The sequence below is a fragment of the Spermophilus citellus genome, assembly GCF_964194105.1.
Source record: "Spermophilus citellus genome assembly, chromosome: 7".
NCBI lineage: Eukaryota > Metazoa > Chordata > Mammalia > Rodentia > Sciuridae > Spermophilus > Spermophilus citellus.
The window spans coordinates 32,884,336-32,904,032 of NC_138188.1; the positions used below are offsets into that span (position 1 = coordinate 32,884,336).

General features: G+C 44.7%; 1 protein-coding gene across 2 annotated transcripts in view; it reads left to right on the forward strand.

The window, feature by feature from the left end:
• The window catches only part of EPHB1 (EPH receptor B1), a 425,417-nt gene that overhangs the window by 299,219 nt on the left and 106,501 nt on the right, over window positions 1-19,697 (forward strand). For both annotated transcript variants that reach the window (XM_081301892.1, XM_081301891.1), the window contains exon 5: window positions 13,507-13,842. In XM_081301892.1, coding sequence (XP_081158018.1) covers window positions 13,507-13,842 — 336 coding nt within the window. The remainder of the gene's footprint in view (window positions 1-13,506; window positions 13,843-19,697) is intronic.

The following is a 19,697-nucleotide window of genomic DNA, read 5'->3' on the forward strand; positions in this document are numbered from 1 at the left end:
TATTTATGTTTAATTCTTTCCTCTATCAGGAATTTATTTTTGCTTAGGATGTGATATTGTTTATCTGATTAAAAATAGCACGTTCTCACCTCCACCTGAACTGTCCATATTTTAGTAAGATGCTTCCTTTAGAGACTAAATGCCTGTGCATATTTGTCTTTCTTCTCTCCCATTGATTTTTTTTTTTTTGGTCTGTCCTGACACCAGATCTAACTGCTTCTAAAGATGGTAGCTTTATATCTCAACGACTGGTAAGCCACATCTCTGTATATTATCCATTTCCAAAAATACCCTTCTGTTATAAAGCACTTGTTTCCTTCAGGACAAGCCTTAGAACAAGTTGGGCATGTATCATTAAGCAATCCTGTTAAGTTGGGATTGGGATTGAATTGAACATCTGGATTATTTTGGAGAGGACTATCTTCTTTACAACATTGAGATGTTGAGTCTTTCCATCTAGGCACATGAAATCTATGTCTTCTTTTTGCCCTTTAGTAAGATTTTTATAGTTGTCTTCAGACCTTTATTACCCAGGTCTTATGAAGTTTGATCCTAGGTATATTTTGGGGTTTGTGAATAGATGCTTTTGGGTTGTTATCTTTTCTTTTCATATAGCTTGTGCTTGCTGATGAATGAGACTATAATGGTGGGAGTGGTAAGCTTACCTCCTCTGGAGGAGTCTAATAGAGGCTGGCTTTTGCCACCTGAGCACGCTAACTTTCAAGGTTTCCTTCCATTTTAAGAATTAGCGTATCAGAATCAGAACTTGACCTTGGGTGACCCAAAGCTCCCTGAAAAGCTACGACCCTTTTTGGTTTCTCTTTTGTTCCCTTGACCTTAAATTGTTGTCTTTGAAACTGGGGTGTCTCCTCTGTACCTGGAGAGAGGCAGCACATGTCTCTTGTAGAACTGCATGAGAGGGCCTGGAAGATTCTTCTTGTACCCCCAAGAAAAATGGAATGCATGACTCGTGACTATTCGACTCATATTCCCTTTCCAGCTGTGGTCTGGATGCCATTCTGATCTACAGTCTCTTTAAAAAGATGAATAGAATTATGACAACTTAAAAAAAAATCTGTGGTTCAGGGAGGAAACTCTTGGTCATTTCTGAGGAACTGTGAGATACAGGACTTCTCCATGGGCACCATTTTCTCTCAGAGGATGGCGAGGAGATAGGATTCCTGGTCATGCAGTCACCTGAGTCATTCCCACCCACTGTCAAACCCTCAGTCCATACATGTAGTGAGGACTTGTTCAGTCTGATCCAGATTGTTGTCTTCTTTTTAAAGAAACTTTGGAAAGTGTCTAGCACCTGAGAGTTCACAGTAGACTGTGTGCCCCGTGGGACCAGACAGCTCCTACACTCCTGAGATTCTGAGGGAGAGTAGTTTCTTTTCCACCTTCAAGGATGTCCTTATTTGTATGACCTTCATCCCTGGCATGTCTTGGCCCAGGGACCACCAACCAGATCTCAAGATGCAGAACATCATTGTGCTTGCTTTGGATTCTTGTCCTGACCTCAGTCTTCCTATTGGCACCTGCCTAGAGAGAATCACCAAGCTCTGGACTACATCAGATCATGCTAAATCAAATGAGTGGCTTGGGGCATTTCAAGTTCTGAATGCATCAGTTAGAAATAATGCAGGCCAGAACAAGGAGTTCTGTGAATGTCATGCCCCAGGAAAGTCTAGCCTTCCATTATCCCAAAGCTAGAAATGTGTTCCAGAGTCCTTTGACTTCAAGAAGACTTAGATAGACTTAGAATTTTTCTTTCTTACGAAAACACCTTGGAGCCTGCCCTAGTGGTATGTGGCCTAGGACAATTATTTTGCAGCAGACATTGCTATGGAGAAAATTCCTCTGACACTTGACTCGGTCATGAAAAGGGCCCCTACCTAGAGGCTTGGGAGGTCCTGTATAGGAGGTCTGCTGCAGGCCTCATGTTCTCCCTTCTTCAGGGCCTGATGCTCAAGTCTTCTGTCCAATGTCTTTCTTTTACTCATTGTACAAGTGTGCACAGAGTCATGATTTCCCTTCTAGAAGATGAAAGGAGGACAAGCATTCCTGCATAACCACTCCAGGAAGTCCTTTGTACATGTAGAGTACAATAAGGCTCGATGTTCTTCCACTGACTTCCACATGAGTGTGAAGAGGACAGTGATCCTTCCAGTCCTAAGCACACTGGCTAGCCCTCTCCAGGCTCACGGGCTTGACCTTTACCAGCCTTGTCAGCCCATGGCCTCTATGGATGTTGTACAAGTGCCACTGCCCTGCAGATTTTGAGCTCCCCAGGATGGACAGCAGGGAGCTTGCCCACAGCCTCACCGGCACAGCACAGCTTATGGACAGGTTGGTCACTCAAGAATCTATGAATGACTACAGTAAGTGACCCATGGAGTTACACTGTGGCAGGGATGGCAGTTAGCCCCTGTTTTCTGAGTCTAGTGCATTTTCATTATTTTGGGAGGCTTCTGAGGCTTGTTCTAAGGCTAGGAGAGGGACTTGTAGGCCAAAGTTTTTGAGATCACATGACCTATGGTTGTCCTTGACTTTGAGTGTCCCCAGGGCATCTCTGCAGGGCAGGGTGTTTTATATTAAAATTTGCCTCTCTTTGGCCTCATCTTGGGCCACAAGTAAGAGATTTAACTGGGTGTCCATCCCCATTGTAGGCAGTGACCTCAGAGGGACCATAGCACACTCCTACTGAATCATGCTGCCTCCGGTCTGGGGGGCCTCACCCTTCCTACAACAGCTTCTGCAGAATCCCAGGAACCCTGGACTCTCAGACTTAGGCTCAGCCCAAAGAGAGGGGCTGCCTCTTTTCCCAGAAAATGGGATCTACTTCCTCTCTCCTAGACAATTAGATCCATTGATGAAGGAAAAGCAAGAAGTTCTTTCTGTAAACATTCATATTTGGTGAAATGTATAACGCTGGGCTCTTTGAGGCAGGCTCCCAAAATCCCTCTCAGCAGGGTCCCTCCTTGTTTTGACTAATCATTTCTCCTTATTACTAACTGTTATGATTAGGGGAATTGCCTGAGCGAGGCCCAGCGTTTCCAAGACCCTAATGAGCAACACGTGCAGACTTGCTCAGCCCCGTCCTGCAGCTGCGGCTGTTCTATTTTTGCAGGAAGCGGACTGAGGTGGTTCAGGCTGAGGTGGGAGCTTCCTGCCTACCCATGAGCCACCCGCTGCCCAGCACCTGGCTGCTTTTGTGACTCACCTGAGCTTTACACTGTTAGGGACCAAACCTGCACTCAAGTCTTGCTTAGGCCATTTGCCAGCCACATGATTTGACCCAGGTTTATTTGTCTTTCCTCATATGTAAACTGAGTCCACCCTCCCAGGGTGTTGGGACTACTGATTTTATTAAGTAATAAACAAAACATTGCCTAGCACTGTCCTTTGCATGAAGGTTTATTATTAAATGAAAATTCAAAATTGCATACAGAACTCTATTGAAATGGAAACCAAGGTCATCTTCTGTTGTTTCAGATGCTCCTACAGAAATCTCCAGGGAAATGACCTAATGAGGGTACTGGGTCAGGGTCATGTCCATGAGGAGCTACTGGTGGTACATAAGTCCTTTTTCTTTGGTACCGATATGACTGGACCCAGGGGCACTTAACCACTAAGCCACATCCCCAGGCCTTTTGTATATTTTATTTTGAGACAAGGTCTTGCTGAGTTGTTCAGGGCCTCACTAAGTTGCTGAGGCTTGCTTCTAATTCTCAGTCCTCCCGCCTTCAGCCTCCTAAGCCACTGGGATTACAGGCCTATGCCACCACACCTGGCAAGGAGTCCTTGCTTCAGCCCACTAGGAGATGAGGTCTGTTGATGCCAGGTGTGCACATCAGTGTGCAGACCTTTGGCTAATCCATCACTCAGTGACAGACAAGCCACTTTGCCTCTCTGGTCCTCAATTTTCTCATTAAAATGGGAGTAGTAAGATGCACAGAATTGTGCAGACAAAAACTAGTTATGTAATGTCTGTAAAAAGACTATTTAAAAAAAATATTTTAAATATTTTTAAAATGTTTTAAAATTATTCAGAACCTGCCTTTTCTCCTCCCCACTGCTGCCTCCCTGGCCCAGAATGCTATTGCCTGTCACTAAGGTGACTTCTGTGGCCTCCTAATGGTCTGTCTGCTTCTGTTTTTATCCTCTCATATCCTGTCCTCACAAGGCAGCTAAAGTGGTACTTAAAAAGTCTGAACATGTCATTCCTCTGCTCGGAGACCTCCTTACAGTAAAATCTTACTGAGAGTAAAATCCCCTCAGCCTATGCCCAGGACCTATATATTCTGCCTACTCCACTCCCCTCTAATCGATTTCTTTTTCTCTCCCTTTTGATCACTCTCTTGCAGCCACACTATCTCTTTCATTGTCCTCAAGTAAGCTGACTGCATTTCCTCCTCAGGACCTTTGTATAGGCAGGCCCTTGGTCTGGGGACATTCCCTCTAGATAGTGACTTGGTTCCTGACTTACCACATTCAGTCTCTCTCCAATGGCCTTTTCTCCAAGAGAGTTCGCCTCCCCACCCCCAACCCACCATCGCCCATCTCCCTTCTCCTGCTCTATTTATCCTCAGAACCGAGTTACTACTTACAATAAACATTTTTCTACTCACTGAAGCATCACCTTACTCTTCCACTAGAATACAAGCTCCATGATGGCAAGCATTTTGCCTGTATCGTTGTATTTGAACTAATTATTTTGATATAATAATGAATTAGATGCACAGACACCATTAGATAAGTCATTTGGCAGGCGCCGTTGTAACCCTTTATGTACATTGCCCAACTGTTAGCCCTTTATAATGCTCCTGTCAATTATAATTATTGCCATCCCAGTTTTACCAGCAAACATGCTGAGGCCTCGTGAGGTTATGCCAAAGCCTGGGATTTGACTTGGTTTCTTCTGAATCTGCACATGTGTGACTCCCCTCCCATCTCTAGTGAGTTGCTCTTGGGGTTCATCTTCAAGTGACTCCAAAATACATAAAAGTGTCCCGAGGAAGATCATGCTCACATGGCTTCCAGGAAAAGTGAGTCAATATGATATCCCCAGGTTTCAGTGCCCTCTCTTTCTTACCCCAGGAAACATCCTACACTTTGAGAAAAAATAAATAAACCTCAAAAGATACCTGAGCTTGCAAAAGGACAGGCATCAATCAGCCTTTCATCCCCTGCTGCCCCAGGACCCTAGCATGACTCCCTGACTAGAAGGAACACATCAGCACTCCAGACACACATCCTCCATATTAAGCAAAATGGTGTTCACATGTCTGCTGCTCAACACTCACAAATTACAGACAGTCCTTGATCTGTCCCCTCTCCCAAAAAGACTTCAATCTCCTCTAAACTTCTTCTATTTTATCTTCACTAGAGATTGAACCCAGGGCTGCTTAACACTGAGCCACATCCCCAGACCTTTTTTTATTTTATTTTGAGACAGGGTCTCACTAAGTTGCCTAGGGCCTTCCTAATTTGCTGGGGCTGTCTTAGAACTCGTGATCCTCCTGGCAGCCTCCAGAATTGCTGAGATGACAGGTGTCCATCACCACACCTGGATCCTTCCAAACTTCCAATGTTGAGAGAAGGATGTTTTTGGCATTCTCTTAATGACTCACCCATCTCCTCATTCTGATGCCACCATTTTCCACCAGGTCCCTGATGACTTTTTCCCAATTTGCCACTATGGCCACAGGAGTCCCACTCCACCCATGACAAAACCTGACAATCCCTTCTGCTCCTAACTCCTGTTATTGTGGTGTTATTATGGAGTCTGGCATAGCATCTTTAGAAGCTCCCCCATTACCAGCAAGGAAACCTCAGTGAAGGGGATGGGGAAGCTTGCAGACTCATGTCCCTCTCCAAGGTCCTGAACCAAACCTTTGCAGCATATCACATGTTTTCCTCTAAAACTTTACTGTTCTAGGTTCTAGTCTGATCTCTCCCAGGAATTTTGCACTTGATAAGGTAAAGGTGGAAGAGGAAGAACTCCCAAATATCATGTGAGAGGAGGGAGAAAAAGACAGCTGACCTCATGCTGGGGTGTGCCATCTTATAAATGGTGCTAGAAAGAATAAAGAAAGGTTTTGTTTTGGCATTGTTTGCAAATAAACAATTATCAAAGGAAAAAAATGAAACTGAGCAGGAAGCTCAATTCATGTTTATTTGATAATTCTACTACATGTCTGCAAACATTTTCTCTTTGACTCATGTTAACTCCAAACCATCCTGCTTTTCTTCCTGCATGCTGTCTTTAGGGCAAAGGCAATACAACCTGCCTGGGTTGATTTTCTGCATGCTTTGCACCCACAGAAGACCTCTTCAGGTCTCTATTTCCCCATTTCCATGTCTGAATCTGCTCCTTGAATTCTATCTCTTTCCCTGTAAAATCTCAAAGACTTTTCACCTTCTTCAGGAAAGCTTCAAATCACTCAGACGTGGTTTACTTAACTAGCTGTCTTAGTGAGCAAAAGGGGAAAGAGATGTCCTGATAGAACCATCATTTTTGAGCATTCCCCTGGATCATACCACTTATGTATTCACATACTGTCATACCACACTCTTTCCCATCATCCCTCTCTCTAATATCATTTTCTGGCCTTTCTTTCTGCCACTTCTTAACCTTCAGTCCACATTGAAGATTGCAGTTATTTTTCCAAACTACAGTCTTGACTCTTCTTAACCATGAGGACATTACACGTTTTGAACTCTCTTGACTCAGGAGTTGTGCATATTAAATGCATTTCTTGGCTCATTCCAAGACTGTGTCTTGGCTATGTCTATGTCTAGGTTCTAGTCTGACCTCTCCCAGGAATTTTCCTAAAGAGAGACATAGTAGAGGGCATCATTTGCCATTGGATTGAATAAAGTGTTTCCTTGTCTTTTAGTCAGGGAGGTCAATGAATAGACAGATACCATGCCAGAGTCAGACAATCTCTAGGGAGACCAGGAAACAGGGGTCACAAGTCCAGGAGGTCATAAGAGCTGGACACATTCTGGAGACGCAGCCTCATACTCAAGGGTAAGTTCTATCCCTTTTGGGGTATGTTTTCTTGGGCTTAGTAACCTAGAGAGTATAGATTAGTGCAGAGGGTTTCCAAGGTATTTTTCCCTAGGTATTGCTCCCTCTTTGAAACTAGAACCTCCCAAATATCATGCCTGAATGTGTTGATCTACATCAGTCTTATCTTTTTCCCCAGTATCTATAATACAGTTTGTATCTGTAGCATTTACTTTGATTCTTAACTATATGTGTTCACAGTTCCCATGATGCCATAGGTATAGGGTCTTGCATCTGAGTTCCCCAACATAACTTCCTCATCTTCATAGTCTTTAGAGTGCTCAGCAGATTCTGTGCCCATGGATTGACTGAATGAGATCAGTCTTAATTAGATGAGTGGCTCAAGGTTGCAGATAATCTAAAAATGACATACTAATAGTGTTAATAACAACACCTGATATTACTTAATTCTTTTGCATACCAACCATAGCTAAACAATGTGGGCTTATTATCTCATTTAATTCTCAGAATTACCATTTGTCAGATGAAGAAATTGAGCCTTCAAACTTTACTTTCTAGAAGTGGTCAACTTGGTTGCCAGAAACATTTAGGGGGTTCATTGATTGATCTCACAATCTGAAAAAATATATATGTCTTTAAATACATGTTCATTTTTTTTTCTAAGTGAAAACTTTGTTCCTTTCTTCAGAGAGGATCCATCTCTGGCCTGATGCATAAGAGCACAAGCCCAGCCAACATGTGGGGTGTCCCAAGAGAGTACCCCCCCCCTTAAGACTGTTGTGATCCTCATTAGACCCCCTGAGGAGTTATCTAAGGAGGCAGACTTGGTGGTAGCAATGCACAGTTAATAGAACCCTCTCTGCCGGGCACTTTTTACCAGCCTGATATTAGTTTCTAAATTCGAACAATAGGAGCTTGTCCTTATTAAGATTGCTGATAAAGGAATTAGCTATCTTCAGCATATTTTCCCTGTGGTTACTCTAACGTAATGCCTACAAATAAACTCATCGGCTCTCTGCCACATACCCTGTGTCTCCATTCTTAACACAAAACAAAGCAAAGACTCTGGCCCAAACCACATTAAGAAACAGCAAGGTTTCTACCTCATGATGGCAATACACTGCCCCGTGGCTCTAAAAGGAGTCTAGTTAATTATTTGAAGTCCCAATAACAACCATGCTCCATGTGGGCTGAGCCAACCCTTCAGGCACATCCTAGAAGACACTGGAGACCCCTTCCTATGACTCAGCACCCACCATGCCCCCTCCTCATCCAAACTAAAAATCACTGCTCAACATTTCCCACCCTTCCACAGACTCAATTTCCCTAGCCCTTTGAACAGAATGTGTTTATCAGTAACTGTGGCAATAGATCAGAGAGGCTTCAAAAATCCTGTCTGTATGTAATTAAGAAAACCAAGGAACCAGACACAAGAGCAGGGAGCTCAGACGAGGAGACGGTGGTGCTGAGCCCTGCCAAAGGCATCACGGAGGCTTTTGCTGATAGAGATGGCAAATTTCCTACCTCCTTTGTGGCTTCCCTCTGTGCTCACCTTTCTAATGTTTTTATCTCCTTCCTAGTGATGTTTCTGAGGCACAAATTCTGGGTGAATACTTCCTGCAAAGAGTGGGGCCTCAAACCCGGGAGGCAAACCTGGATAGAAAGTAATTCTAGCAACCTTCATCTAGGGAGATTTATGCACAGGCCAAACCTGCCATAGTCCAGCTCTTCATTCAGGCAGAGACTGGGCAGACTACCTGCAGGAATGTACCCATCTCATCAGGATGCTTGAGCACTGACACCTGGGGCCATTATTGTGTTTTAACCACTGAGACATGAGGCCTGGAGCAGGCCTCATGGGAATAAGGGACAGACTTCAGCATTGTTAGGAGACCATCTGAGCCTCAGGACTATTTTATTTCATAGCACTTCTTCTTGTGTGAAATCTTCTCATTTATCTCTGTGTTTCCTTCAAAGCTGTCAGTTTCTATTCACCAAAGAGAAACACAAGCTCCATGAGAGCAGAAGCTTGCCAGTCTTGCAAGAGCCTCCCAAGAGCCTAGAAGAGCGCAGGACATACTTGTTCAAGGAATGAATGAATGAATGACTAATGAATGAGGCCCCAGTCATTGTTATGGCCCAGACTTGGCTCATCTCCACCATATGCACAGGCCCCTGTTCTGTGAGCTGAACAAGGCACGCCAGGGGAAGAACACACAGCAGGACATGTTGGGCTCTTCTGGCTCTGAGTCTGCTCTTCAAGAAAGGCCCTTAACATCTGTCCCTGCTCTTTGGTTGAAAAGGATTCAGATTTATTTATTTATGGACTTAGCAACCATGGCTTCCTCTATAAACTTGCATTCATCTCCTACAGATGCACTCATTCTGAGAAGCACCCAAGAATGAGAAGGGTCCAGGGAGTGCTTCATGGGAAGTCTCCATTCTTATCACAAATCACTCTTTTGTTCCTGGTCAGTTGGGAGCAAATGGACAGAGAGTAGACTGATCAGGGCAAATCACCACCATTGCTCCAGACTAGAGACAGGGCCAGACATTCCAAACCCACTCTTCACTTGCTACCTTTTTCTCACCAAAGCCTTTGCCACTTAGGATCACAGGCAGTGGGTCCTCACTGCGGTTGTTGCTTCAAAGCATCCCTCAGGCCCCTCTATGTGCCAAAAGCAGGGCATCCTGTTTCATGCTGGAAAAGGGGTACACAGATGGGGCTCTCAGCCATGCACACAGAGGAAAAGTAGAAAACCATATTGCAAGGGTCCTCTGCAGGTAATCTGCTGTCTGGGCTTGGGACAAACCAGAGACAAACCAGACACCTGTCTCTACCTACCAAAAGGCTGGTATAGTGAGGACACAGAGAAGAGATAGAGACCCTTATAAGGTAATAATGGAATCTAGAAATAGGTTTATCAATCTTATCAATGCTCAGAAAAAGAAATGCATGCCTGCTCGGCGTGAGAGAAGGCTCCTAGTAGAATGGGTACTGGATTTCTAAGAGTGAGCAAGAGTTCATTAAGTAGATAAAGAGGGGAAGGAATCCCAGACAGAAGGAAGAACATGGCACAGAGGCTCAGAGGTATGAAGATAGTTTAGTTCATGCAGGAAATTTCAGGAATATTCCTATTAGCCATAGGGGTAAGGGGCAAGGGCCCAGGATGTGATTGACATCAGCAAGACCGGAGGGAAGTTGAATGACATGGAAGGGATCGGAGGTAAATATCCCAGATAATTGGAAGGCTGAAGACTTTGAGCATAGGAACACTTGGATCTCATGTGCATTTTAGAGCTCCCATTCTGGCAGAAGAGAATGGATCTGAGAGATTGCAGAAATGCAAGAGCGTTGACTAGGAGGATTTGTCAATAGGGCAGGGAAATGGATGAGGCCTGGAATTCTGAGGCTGTGGGGAAATAGAAGAAAGAAAATATTTGAGGAAAAGGTGATGAAGCTGACAGATTGTGGTGATGGTCCATGACCTGGGGAGGACAAAAGATGTGACGCCCAGGGCCTCACTGGTGACGATATAAGGTGTCAAGGAAAATTAGAGACTGAATTGTGTTCCCTGGATTTACCACTAAAAGGCCAAAGGAAAGGCTGTCATGGTGAAGGAGCAGGGAAGTGACCAGGCTCCAGTTGGCTCTGCAAGGGGAGAGGAGAGACAGTTTCTTCTCTGGAAAAGCTGGCTGGAGAGTAAGGAAGAGAGCGTAGGAGGTAGAGAGATGTGAGGGGATTGGTGTTTGGACTTGGGACTCTCAGCTATGCCCACTGAGGGTCCTCTGCAGGTAAATTGCTGGAACAGACTAAGACTTATGCAAGTTTAAGAGGAGAAGCTGGAGTTAGGGGAGACGGTGAGGTTGAAGCTCTGGGAGAGAGGAGATCCCTGGAGGAAGGATGGGAGAGAGACATGGTCACTTTCTCCATCAATACCTGCCTCTCCGAGGATGCAATATGATATTATTTTTAAAAAGGTTTGCCTCACACCCAGCATACAGTGGGCACTGAGAGTATACATTTACTAAGGATGAGAAACTGTGACCTTTGGGTGAAGCTAGGCTGTCTGCTTTGTGAGACAAGCAACAATGTCATTGACAGCTGGGAGCTTGTGGCATGAGTGTTATCAGTCTGAAGCAAACAGACGTGTCCAAGACAGGCATTGACCAATATGGATGTTAATGAATTGTGCAGTGTTTGGCAAGGCCATCCTGGCCCAGTAAGAGTCCACCTGGGACAATACCAACTGCTTTCCCAGTACTACCTGTGTGCTGATTGAAAGAGAGATGGATGTTTATCCCTGGGCAGATGGGTAGGGAATTCTTGAACACCGTTTGCAAGACTTCAGTAAAAATGTTCCATGAATTCTGCCCTGTCACAAGCGTGCATGAATGCTGTGCTCTTGCTCAGGCCTAATGGGCTTTATATAGTACTGTACTGATTTTCTTTCATGTTTTAATAGAATCTGATTTAATATTTGCTTTCTGCTCTAGCTGGTGCTGTTGACTGATTCAACGCCGAATCCTTCCCTGGTGCCCCTCGACCTTGTTGTTATTCCCTCATTTTGCGTGTTGGCATTTGATTCCTGTCTACAGCATGAATCACTTTACACATGTCTTCGTTCAGCTGGCGATGGTCACGTGCATGAATTCTGAATGCATTACTATCCGGAGAGGCTGCTCCAGCAGACCCGCTGTTAGGAAAGGGGTGGGGGCTTCTGCGCAGGATTCATTTCCATCCATTTGACATTGAGGAGACCAACGCTCATGCTTGGGAACCTGAGGCTAGGATCTGGCAGGAAGTCGTCCAACTTCATCTCAAACTACCCAGCGCCGTGACAGTTCATTCAGCAACATCCGGCTCTCCCACAAAGTACCAAGCTTTCCAGAATTTTGCAACAAGACATTTCCTCTTCTGCTGGATGGGAACAGCCATAAACAGCTGTTCGGAGGGAAGAAGCTGCCCACCTTGAGTCCCAGTGAGATTGACTGGCTTGGAGAAGGAGAGTGTGTTCAGAGCTGGGGTGTAGTTAAGAACATGAGCTTTCATGCTGGCTTCAGTTCCTACAGACCATATGATCTATATCCTATTAGATCTTTATGTAGATCTAAATCTAGACTTAGATATCAGAGCCAGTCTTCTCTATAAGCTTTAGTTTCCCAAGTAATTGTGATAATTATTGAATCTTCCTGGTATGGTTCTTGAGGTGTGTAAACGAGGTAATGCATGTAAAATAGCTAACTGAGAGTCCAGAACACACTCTCTTATGTTTTTCTACTTTTTTTAAATTTTTTTATTTATTTTTTTAAAGAGAGAGTGAGAGAGGAGAGAGAGAGAGAGAGAGAGAATTTTTAATGTTTATTTTTTAGTTTTCGGCAGACACAACATCTTTGTTGGTATGTGGTGCTGAGGATCGAACCCAGGCCGCACGCATGCCAGGCAAGCGCGCTACCGCTTGAGCCACATCCCCAGCCCTCTCCTATGTTTTTCTTTTGTTGTGAGGTCAAAAATTGTGGTTGTCTGACTCTCTTCTGTCCAACAATGCTTCTTGACTTCATGCACCGAAGTTGGTGCAATGTGAATATTCATCTATCCAGGTGCTCTTGCAACCTGTCCTACAGGAAAAAAAAAATCCCAACCATAAAGTACACACCACACAGATCTCAAATTGTGTTGTGCAATATTCCAGGACCTGTTGGGGCTTTTGGATGGGGCTGTTCATATCCCACTACCCTTGACCTCTACTCCACTGAAGACCAGGGATTCAGTAAGCCTCCAATGTACACACATTTTATTAACCCCAAATCTGGCTGGAGGATATGACTTGGTCCAAGAACAAGAAGATTGAACTCACATTTCTTAGCACATAGGGCTAAAAGAAAGACAACTTCAATGGGGATTATCAACAGGGGAGTTCGGAACAGGTTGTCATCTCTATCCACTGTTGTGGGCCACAGCTGAGTCAGGATGACGCATGGCATTTTTGCCAGAAGTAGTGGTTGAGAGGTGACGCCAGCAAGCCATTAAGATGATGACTTTTGAGTTCTCGCGGTCTCTCCCCTGTGTGACTGTGCAACCTGCAGAGTTCCGGTTGAGCTCTCCCAGGGATTCCTGAAGAGTTCTCATTGATTGGGGAAGTGCCAGAGGAGGGATTTCCGGTTGGTCCTTCCTGGAGGAGCCGAGTGGGTGGCATTCGGGAGAGTTCCCGGGGAGTGTGTGTGGAGTGTGTTGGTGGAGTTGAGAAGTAAAGTTTGTTCTTGCTTCAGTGGCTCGTGATTTGTGCCCAGCCAGACTGCGGCAATCCACCATTTTTTTTCACGTCATGAACTGGAGCCTAGATATGTGAGGCCGAGGAAGTGGGTGGAGTTTATGATGAGGGTGGGAAGGTACCAGATGCAGACCAGAGAGATACTGGACATGGAAGCTTGTGGTTAGCTTCACTGTGCCCACCTTTGTCTCCCTGCAGGTGTCCCATCAGGTCCCCGCAATGTCATCTCCATCGTCAATGAGACATCCATCATTCTGGAGTGGCACCCTCCGAGGGAGACTGGTGGGCGAGATGATGTCACCTACAACATCATCTGCAAAAAGTGCCGCGCAGACCGCAGGAGCTGTTCCCGCTGCGATGACAACGTGGAGTTTGTGCCCAGACAGCTGGGCCTGACAGAGTGCCGAGTCTCCATCAGCAGCCTGTGGGCCCACACCCCCTACACCTTTGACATCCAGGCCATCAATGGGGTCTCCAGCAAGAGTCCCTTCCCCCCACAGCACGTCTCTGTCAACATCACCACAAACCAAGCCGGTAAGTCTGGAGTCTCTGTGATCCTTCTCTGTGAGGCTGGATTTTCACCCAGCTCTGGGTAGGGACATGGCTGCAGCCACCTCCATTCTGCCAGTCTTCCTTCAGACCTCATCCCAGGGGTGAAAGCATCAAGTGGCAGGCAATTGCAGCCATGGAGGAGGCAGTTGTCATGTTTGGACTTCGAGAGTGCACAGGAGACTAGAGGATTTTCTTCTGTCCAGCATCAAAGCAGAGATGTGTATCCAAGCTAGAAAGAGCCGAGCACACTGCACCTAGCCAGGACTCACTCACTAAATGCTGTTGGAGAGATGAATAGGGAATGGGCAGACAGATGGACAGAGGGGTGGACTAATAGATGGATGCACTGATAGACAGATGCACAGGAGGGTAGACAGACAAAAGAATGGGGTGAGTGTGTGGGAGAATTGCAAGACCTTGAGAACAGAACCCCAATGATGCTTTAATGGAAAACCTAATGAAAGCCATTTCCCACAAATCATATGATAAAAGCAATATTGCCTTCATAAGTTGTTTTCCGATTAAACTGTTATTCAAGACTGAATTCCCCTTTATAGCTTGCTCACATGAATGCTACAATGTTATAGAGACCTCAGATAGGTGGCAATAGATTACTCCCAATGGCGGGCACATCTCTGTGCCACGCGCAACACAGAGCACATTTTCTTCTCTTTATTTCTTTATCTCTTACTCTTCTGATCTTTTCTCTTTATTGCTTTTCACACCTCTTACAACTACAATCCATTTCTTTTTATATCCATTGAGCCAGTCCATTCATGCACTCACTCACTCATTTATTTACTCATTCATTATTAAGAGGCAGTCATTTAGCATCTACTCTGTGCCACGCTGTGGATTAGATACTGTGACAGACGCAGCGATACTTGGAAATGCTTGTTCCTCCCATAAAACTCATGAACTGGAGAATTTGCAGGACTCAAACTATAGAGCCATAAGATGGTGTATCCTAAGCATTGTAGGCTGTGCCCCCGCGGTGAATACCAAGGGAGATAGAAAAGAACAGTCTCTCCCCTGTGTGACCGTGCAACCTACAGAGGCAAATGAACGCCACATCTGCAGGCAATGGGGGTCATAGGCAGTAGACCATGATCTTATTTGGAATTATAGATTTTTCTCAATCGCCGAATTCTAGAAGGACAGCTTGTTAGTGGAATAGCAGGAGACTGACATCTCTCTGTGCTCTCTCTCCCTCTGAGCATGTCCTCTTTCCCACTCCATCTTCTTCTCTCCTCGCCTCTCCATCCTCAGCCTTGTTCTGCCTGTTTAATACCAGGCATCTTTGATGCCAGATGATTCTTAGGTTTAAGCTGTCAGAACTGAGAAGAAAAAAAAGGTGTTGTAGGAGTTCATAGCTGTCCAGATGGCTGCGTTGTTGTTGTTGTTGTGTGTGTGTGTGTGTGTGTGTGTGTGTTCATGGGGTGTGTTTGTATGTATGCGCATGGTCACGTGTTTACATGCATACATGTATAGTGAGAAAATAAAAGTAGAAGTGTAGAAGGCTCCAGCTGGTGACCATATCCTCGGTGCCATGGAGACAAAGGTTGTGTCGGTCCATCTTACCCGATGAATAAGGAGTGGTAATTTCTGCATTATGTTGAGTGTGTAGTATAAGCTGCCTTTGTTAGGAGTATTTCCCTTGGAGAGTTTAAGGCAGAAAACTGGCTGAAATATTTTAGTGTCCCAGCTTCTGGGAATAACAATCCTGCCAGGCTGTCATGTAATGCTGGGCTTGGCCGTCTTTTCTCTCTCTCTCTCTAAGCATGTGCGAATAAACCTGCCACTTACATCAGTTTGCTTTTATTTCGTCCCCTCCCTTCTCCCTTTCCTTATCCTGCTATTCCCGAACCTGCCCATCTGCTTGTTTTGCCATCTGCACCTTCCCAGGCTGCAGGGGAGCTGAGGGACCAAGGCTCCTGCAGGGGCCCTTGCATTACCAAAACTCAAAATATTTGTTTTTATCCTCAGCCACTTGCTCCTGTGCAGACACATGTCTCATGCCCTTTGTTCTCCTTCTCACGAGCCCTTTTTATTCTCAGTCTTCCCTGATTTTGTAGTCTCCATCTCCATTTTGATCTTCCAATGTATGATTCCTTGTTGGTGATGCTGGCATTTTGACCTCAGAAAGTTGACAATCAGTGAGAGAAAGATGCAACTGCTTCTTGGTGGTATGTGGTGCTCTAAGGAAAATATCACAAAGACCAGTGGTTCCATAAATTCATGGTCTGTGAGCTTTGGAGGAACCTGGTGATGTCACACTGGTTTGGTAAAGACATATGAATACAAGTTGTCTTCATCCAGCACTTACTATTGTTTTCAGGTAGAAAACATTAGAATAAACATTTGAGCCTATATCTCTGCAAGAACTGTTTAGTAACATGAACAGAAGCTACACGTTTTACCAAAGATGGATGAGAGACTAAATAGCAGGCATCATGAAAACTGAAGGTCTCAGATCCACTGAGAACGAAGCCATGGCATATCTCATCCCTTCCCAGCACACCCTGAGCTCATGCACTCTGGGTGGGGCCTAGGGTTAGCTTCCCTCCTCAGCCTCCTGGTAGTGTACAACCCCTGTCAGTGCCTGTGGTCACACCATCCCAGTGTGTGGGTCATAAGTAAGTAGATGACAGGTAAAGAATCTGACCAAGAGAGTCCCAGAATCAACCATTAAGTCAACCAGTAAGTGTACTGGAATTTTGGGTGGGTGGGTTATAATTACTGTCCTTGACTCCTCATATGTGTGTCACTCTTGAGTTCACAAAGAATTTTGGAATAGGTGGATTCATTTGATTCTCTTCATTACTGAATAACAGAAATTATTGTTCCTGTTTTTCAGATTAGGAAGCAGAGGCATAAAGGGATTTGGAGAATCTGGGATAATGGGGTGCTCTGAGAATCTGGGAATTAAAGTAGGGTCACCAGGATATCATCTCTTTTGTTTCTACCTTCCCCAGGCCTGTCCCAAAAGTGATCAGTCCCTCTGTTCACTTTAGTGTTCCCCATTTTAGAGTCTCCAACAACTGGCTTTTCTGGACTCCAAGAGTCGTGATCTAGGAAAAAAAAAAAAATTGGAGAGGCTGTGATCATCTTCTGGATCACTGGACCTCACTGTGCAATAGCTCTTCATGCAGAGGTGAACTCAATCTGGAGGTCACCAAAGGGTCTGTAGAGTTCTGAGACTTGGTCTCCATCTTCCATCACAACCCCAGTAACATACACAGTGGTGGCAATTCAAGTACTTTTCATTTGCTTAGGAGCATGAGAATTGGATCCTCCTCACCCAGGCTGTCAGCAGCGGTGGATAACTGCCATTTTTAAGCACCACCAGCATGCCTACCCCCTCCAAGTTCTTTACAGAGATGCAATGGGTCAGATAAAGAAACCAGAGGCAGAGTGCTTCTGGAATTTGCTCAGCATCTTACAGCCAGAAAATGATGTTTCTGGGTTTCAAACTCAGGTTTGTGGCCATTTTATCCTCAGACTGATCAAAAAAAAATCACATTATGGCGGCACATGTAAGTTATAAGCTCTCTCTAAGCTATTGCCACATAGCTGGGACACTTTAGCTGTCAAAAAATATGTCTATCATCTTTGGTCAGGGTTGGTCATGAATTATGCAAGCTTGGATTTACGTGAGGTCTTTGGGGATGCAGCCTCACACTGAATACAGCTGCCAGGATTTTAAAATAGACCAGATCAGGTGGAACTCTCTCTGTTCCAGTGGCCAAGAGATCTGCAGAGACATTGTTACCACGACTGACTCCCACAGTCACTCTCCGACACCTGGTTCTAGATTCAGACTGATGGCTAAATCATCCAGCTGTCAGAGAGAATTAAGTGAATGACAAACTTTACCTCTCTCTTTTGCCAACTAGACTCTGAGTATTGGAGTTGGGGAAGGGGATCTCAGAGGAGATCTTTGGGGGAAAGACAAATCAGATCAGTGAGTGATTTGGGACCACCTTAGCCAGAGTGAACAAACTCCACGGCTTGTGGGGGCCAGGTGATATTGGAAAAGGGGCAAAGCAGGGCCAATATTAAGGCAATAGCAATCAGTGGGGACTGCAGGGAACTGAAGGACACAGATGCAATCACTATCCCGCTCCCATAAGTGTTGCCTGGCCCAGCGCTGCCTGATTTTTATAAGCTGAAAATCCAGATTTAAAATGTTGACAACTGATTAGAAAATTTTAGAGCACTTGAGAGCCAAACAAATCCAATTCTGGATTTGGCCTGTTGGCTGTGGTTTGCAACCTCTGATTCTGAGGGCTAATCTGATTTACCCGACCCATCATGATTAGTGGGCTGTCAATGCAGTCTCATTCCACCCTGGGGCAGTCATCTTCCTAGCCTCTTGGGATCATGGCAGCAGAGGTGCAGTACAGGGACTCTGGGATTTGGTTCCCCCTCTCTGCTCCCCTCATGATTCACGCAAGTTCATTTATCTGCCAAGATCCCTCAGTTCTTGCCTGTAAAATGAGAATCATGATGCCTGCCTGCTAGTTCTGTGGTGACAAGCAAATAAGATAGCGGATGGAAAAATCACTCTATGGGCTGGGAGATTAGCATCCTTTCTGAGAATATGTCCTAAGCCAGAGAGCCACGTGCTAGTTTTTTCTCCCTAGGCTGTTTCCTTCCAGAGCTTCTCAGTCTCTTTGTTTGGGACTGATGTTATCTGCATCAGATACATAATAGATCTCTGCTTGCTCTGTGCTGAGAGAAGTGGGTACCAGAGAAGATGATAGTCAAGTCTGCATCAGGATGAGCTAATGATGAGGTTAGGACCAGAGCCCAGAAACTAAGTACCTGGCACAGGATGCTCCTGCCACTCAGAGGAGCCCTTCTGTCCACCTTGTGTTCAGAGAAGTAACACTTTTCCCCCTGACTCTCAGGATTCCATCAGCTCAATTTATATCTGACATTCACATCAGGGACAGTTCACGTGTGGCCTGCTGTGCCAAATGCATGTGAAATACTATTTTCCATGCCCACAACACACACACACACATAATCCAGTACTTCATATCGGTTTTGAAAAACAATACTGCTTTTATTAATAGTCACAAACCCCTCTAGTTTGTCCATTTCAAGGCATTTTTGAAGTTTTTAGAGAATTAAAGTCACTCAACTACACTCCTTTTCCCACAAAATAATTACCTAGACCATCAATTCCTCTGAATTCATCACCTAATTTACATTATTCCTTGGTTAAATATAGTATTTGCATGCATAAAGAATAATCTTTGAATATGAAAAGGAATTTATGATATTGCAATATATTGAGCTCTTTGGAGGAAAGATATTATGTAAATCTCAAAATTAAATATTAAAACAATATTACACGCTGCCTGTAAAAATGTAGAGTGTTAAGATCCCATATGCTGAAACCAGTTCATTTTTAAAGGCTGGTCTCATTGGAAATTAGCAGGCAAAATTTGCTCCAGAGCAGAGAAGAGATTGAGTCAGAACTTTAAAAAGACTAGAGCAACTTTCAACTTTCGTTGAAATGAATCAAGAAAAAAAGTTTGGAGAAGTAAATAAAATTTTTACCATTCTTAATTCAATTTTATAGTTCATTTCATTGTTTTTTTTTTTAATTCTAGAAAGGCTGTTTTTGTTGTTTTGTGAAGTCCTACCTTTGAGTCCTGGCCCATTTGCAGAATGGCATGATGTCTGTGGAGCTGAGGAGGTCAGCAGGTGACACTGCTCATAACCAGGCTTGTGCCCTCTCAGACCCATCCTCTGGGCAGCCTTGGGGTTCCCAACTAGATGCTGGGCTCTGCAGAGAAGCAGACTTGCTCACCTGCCCCAGTTTC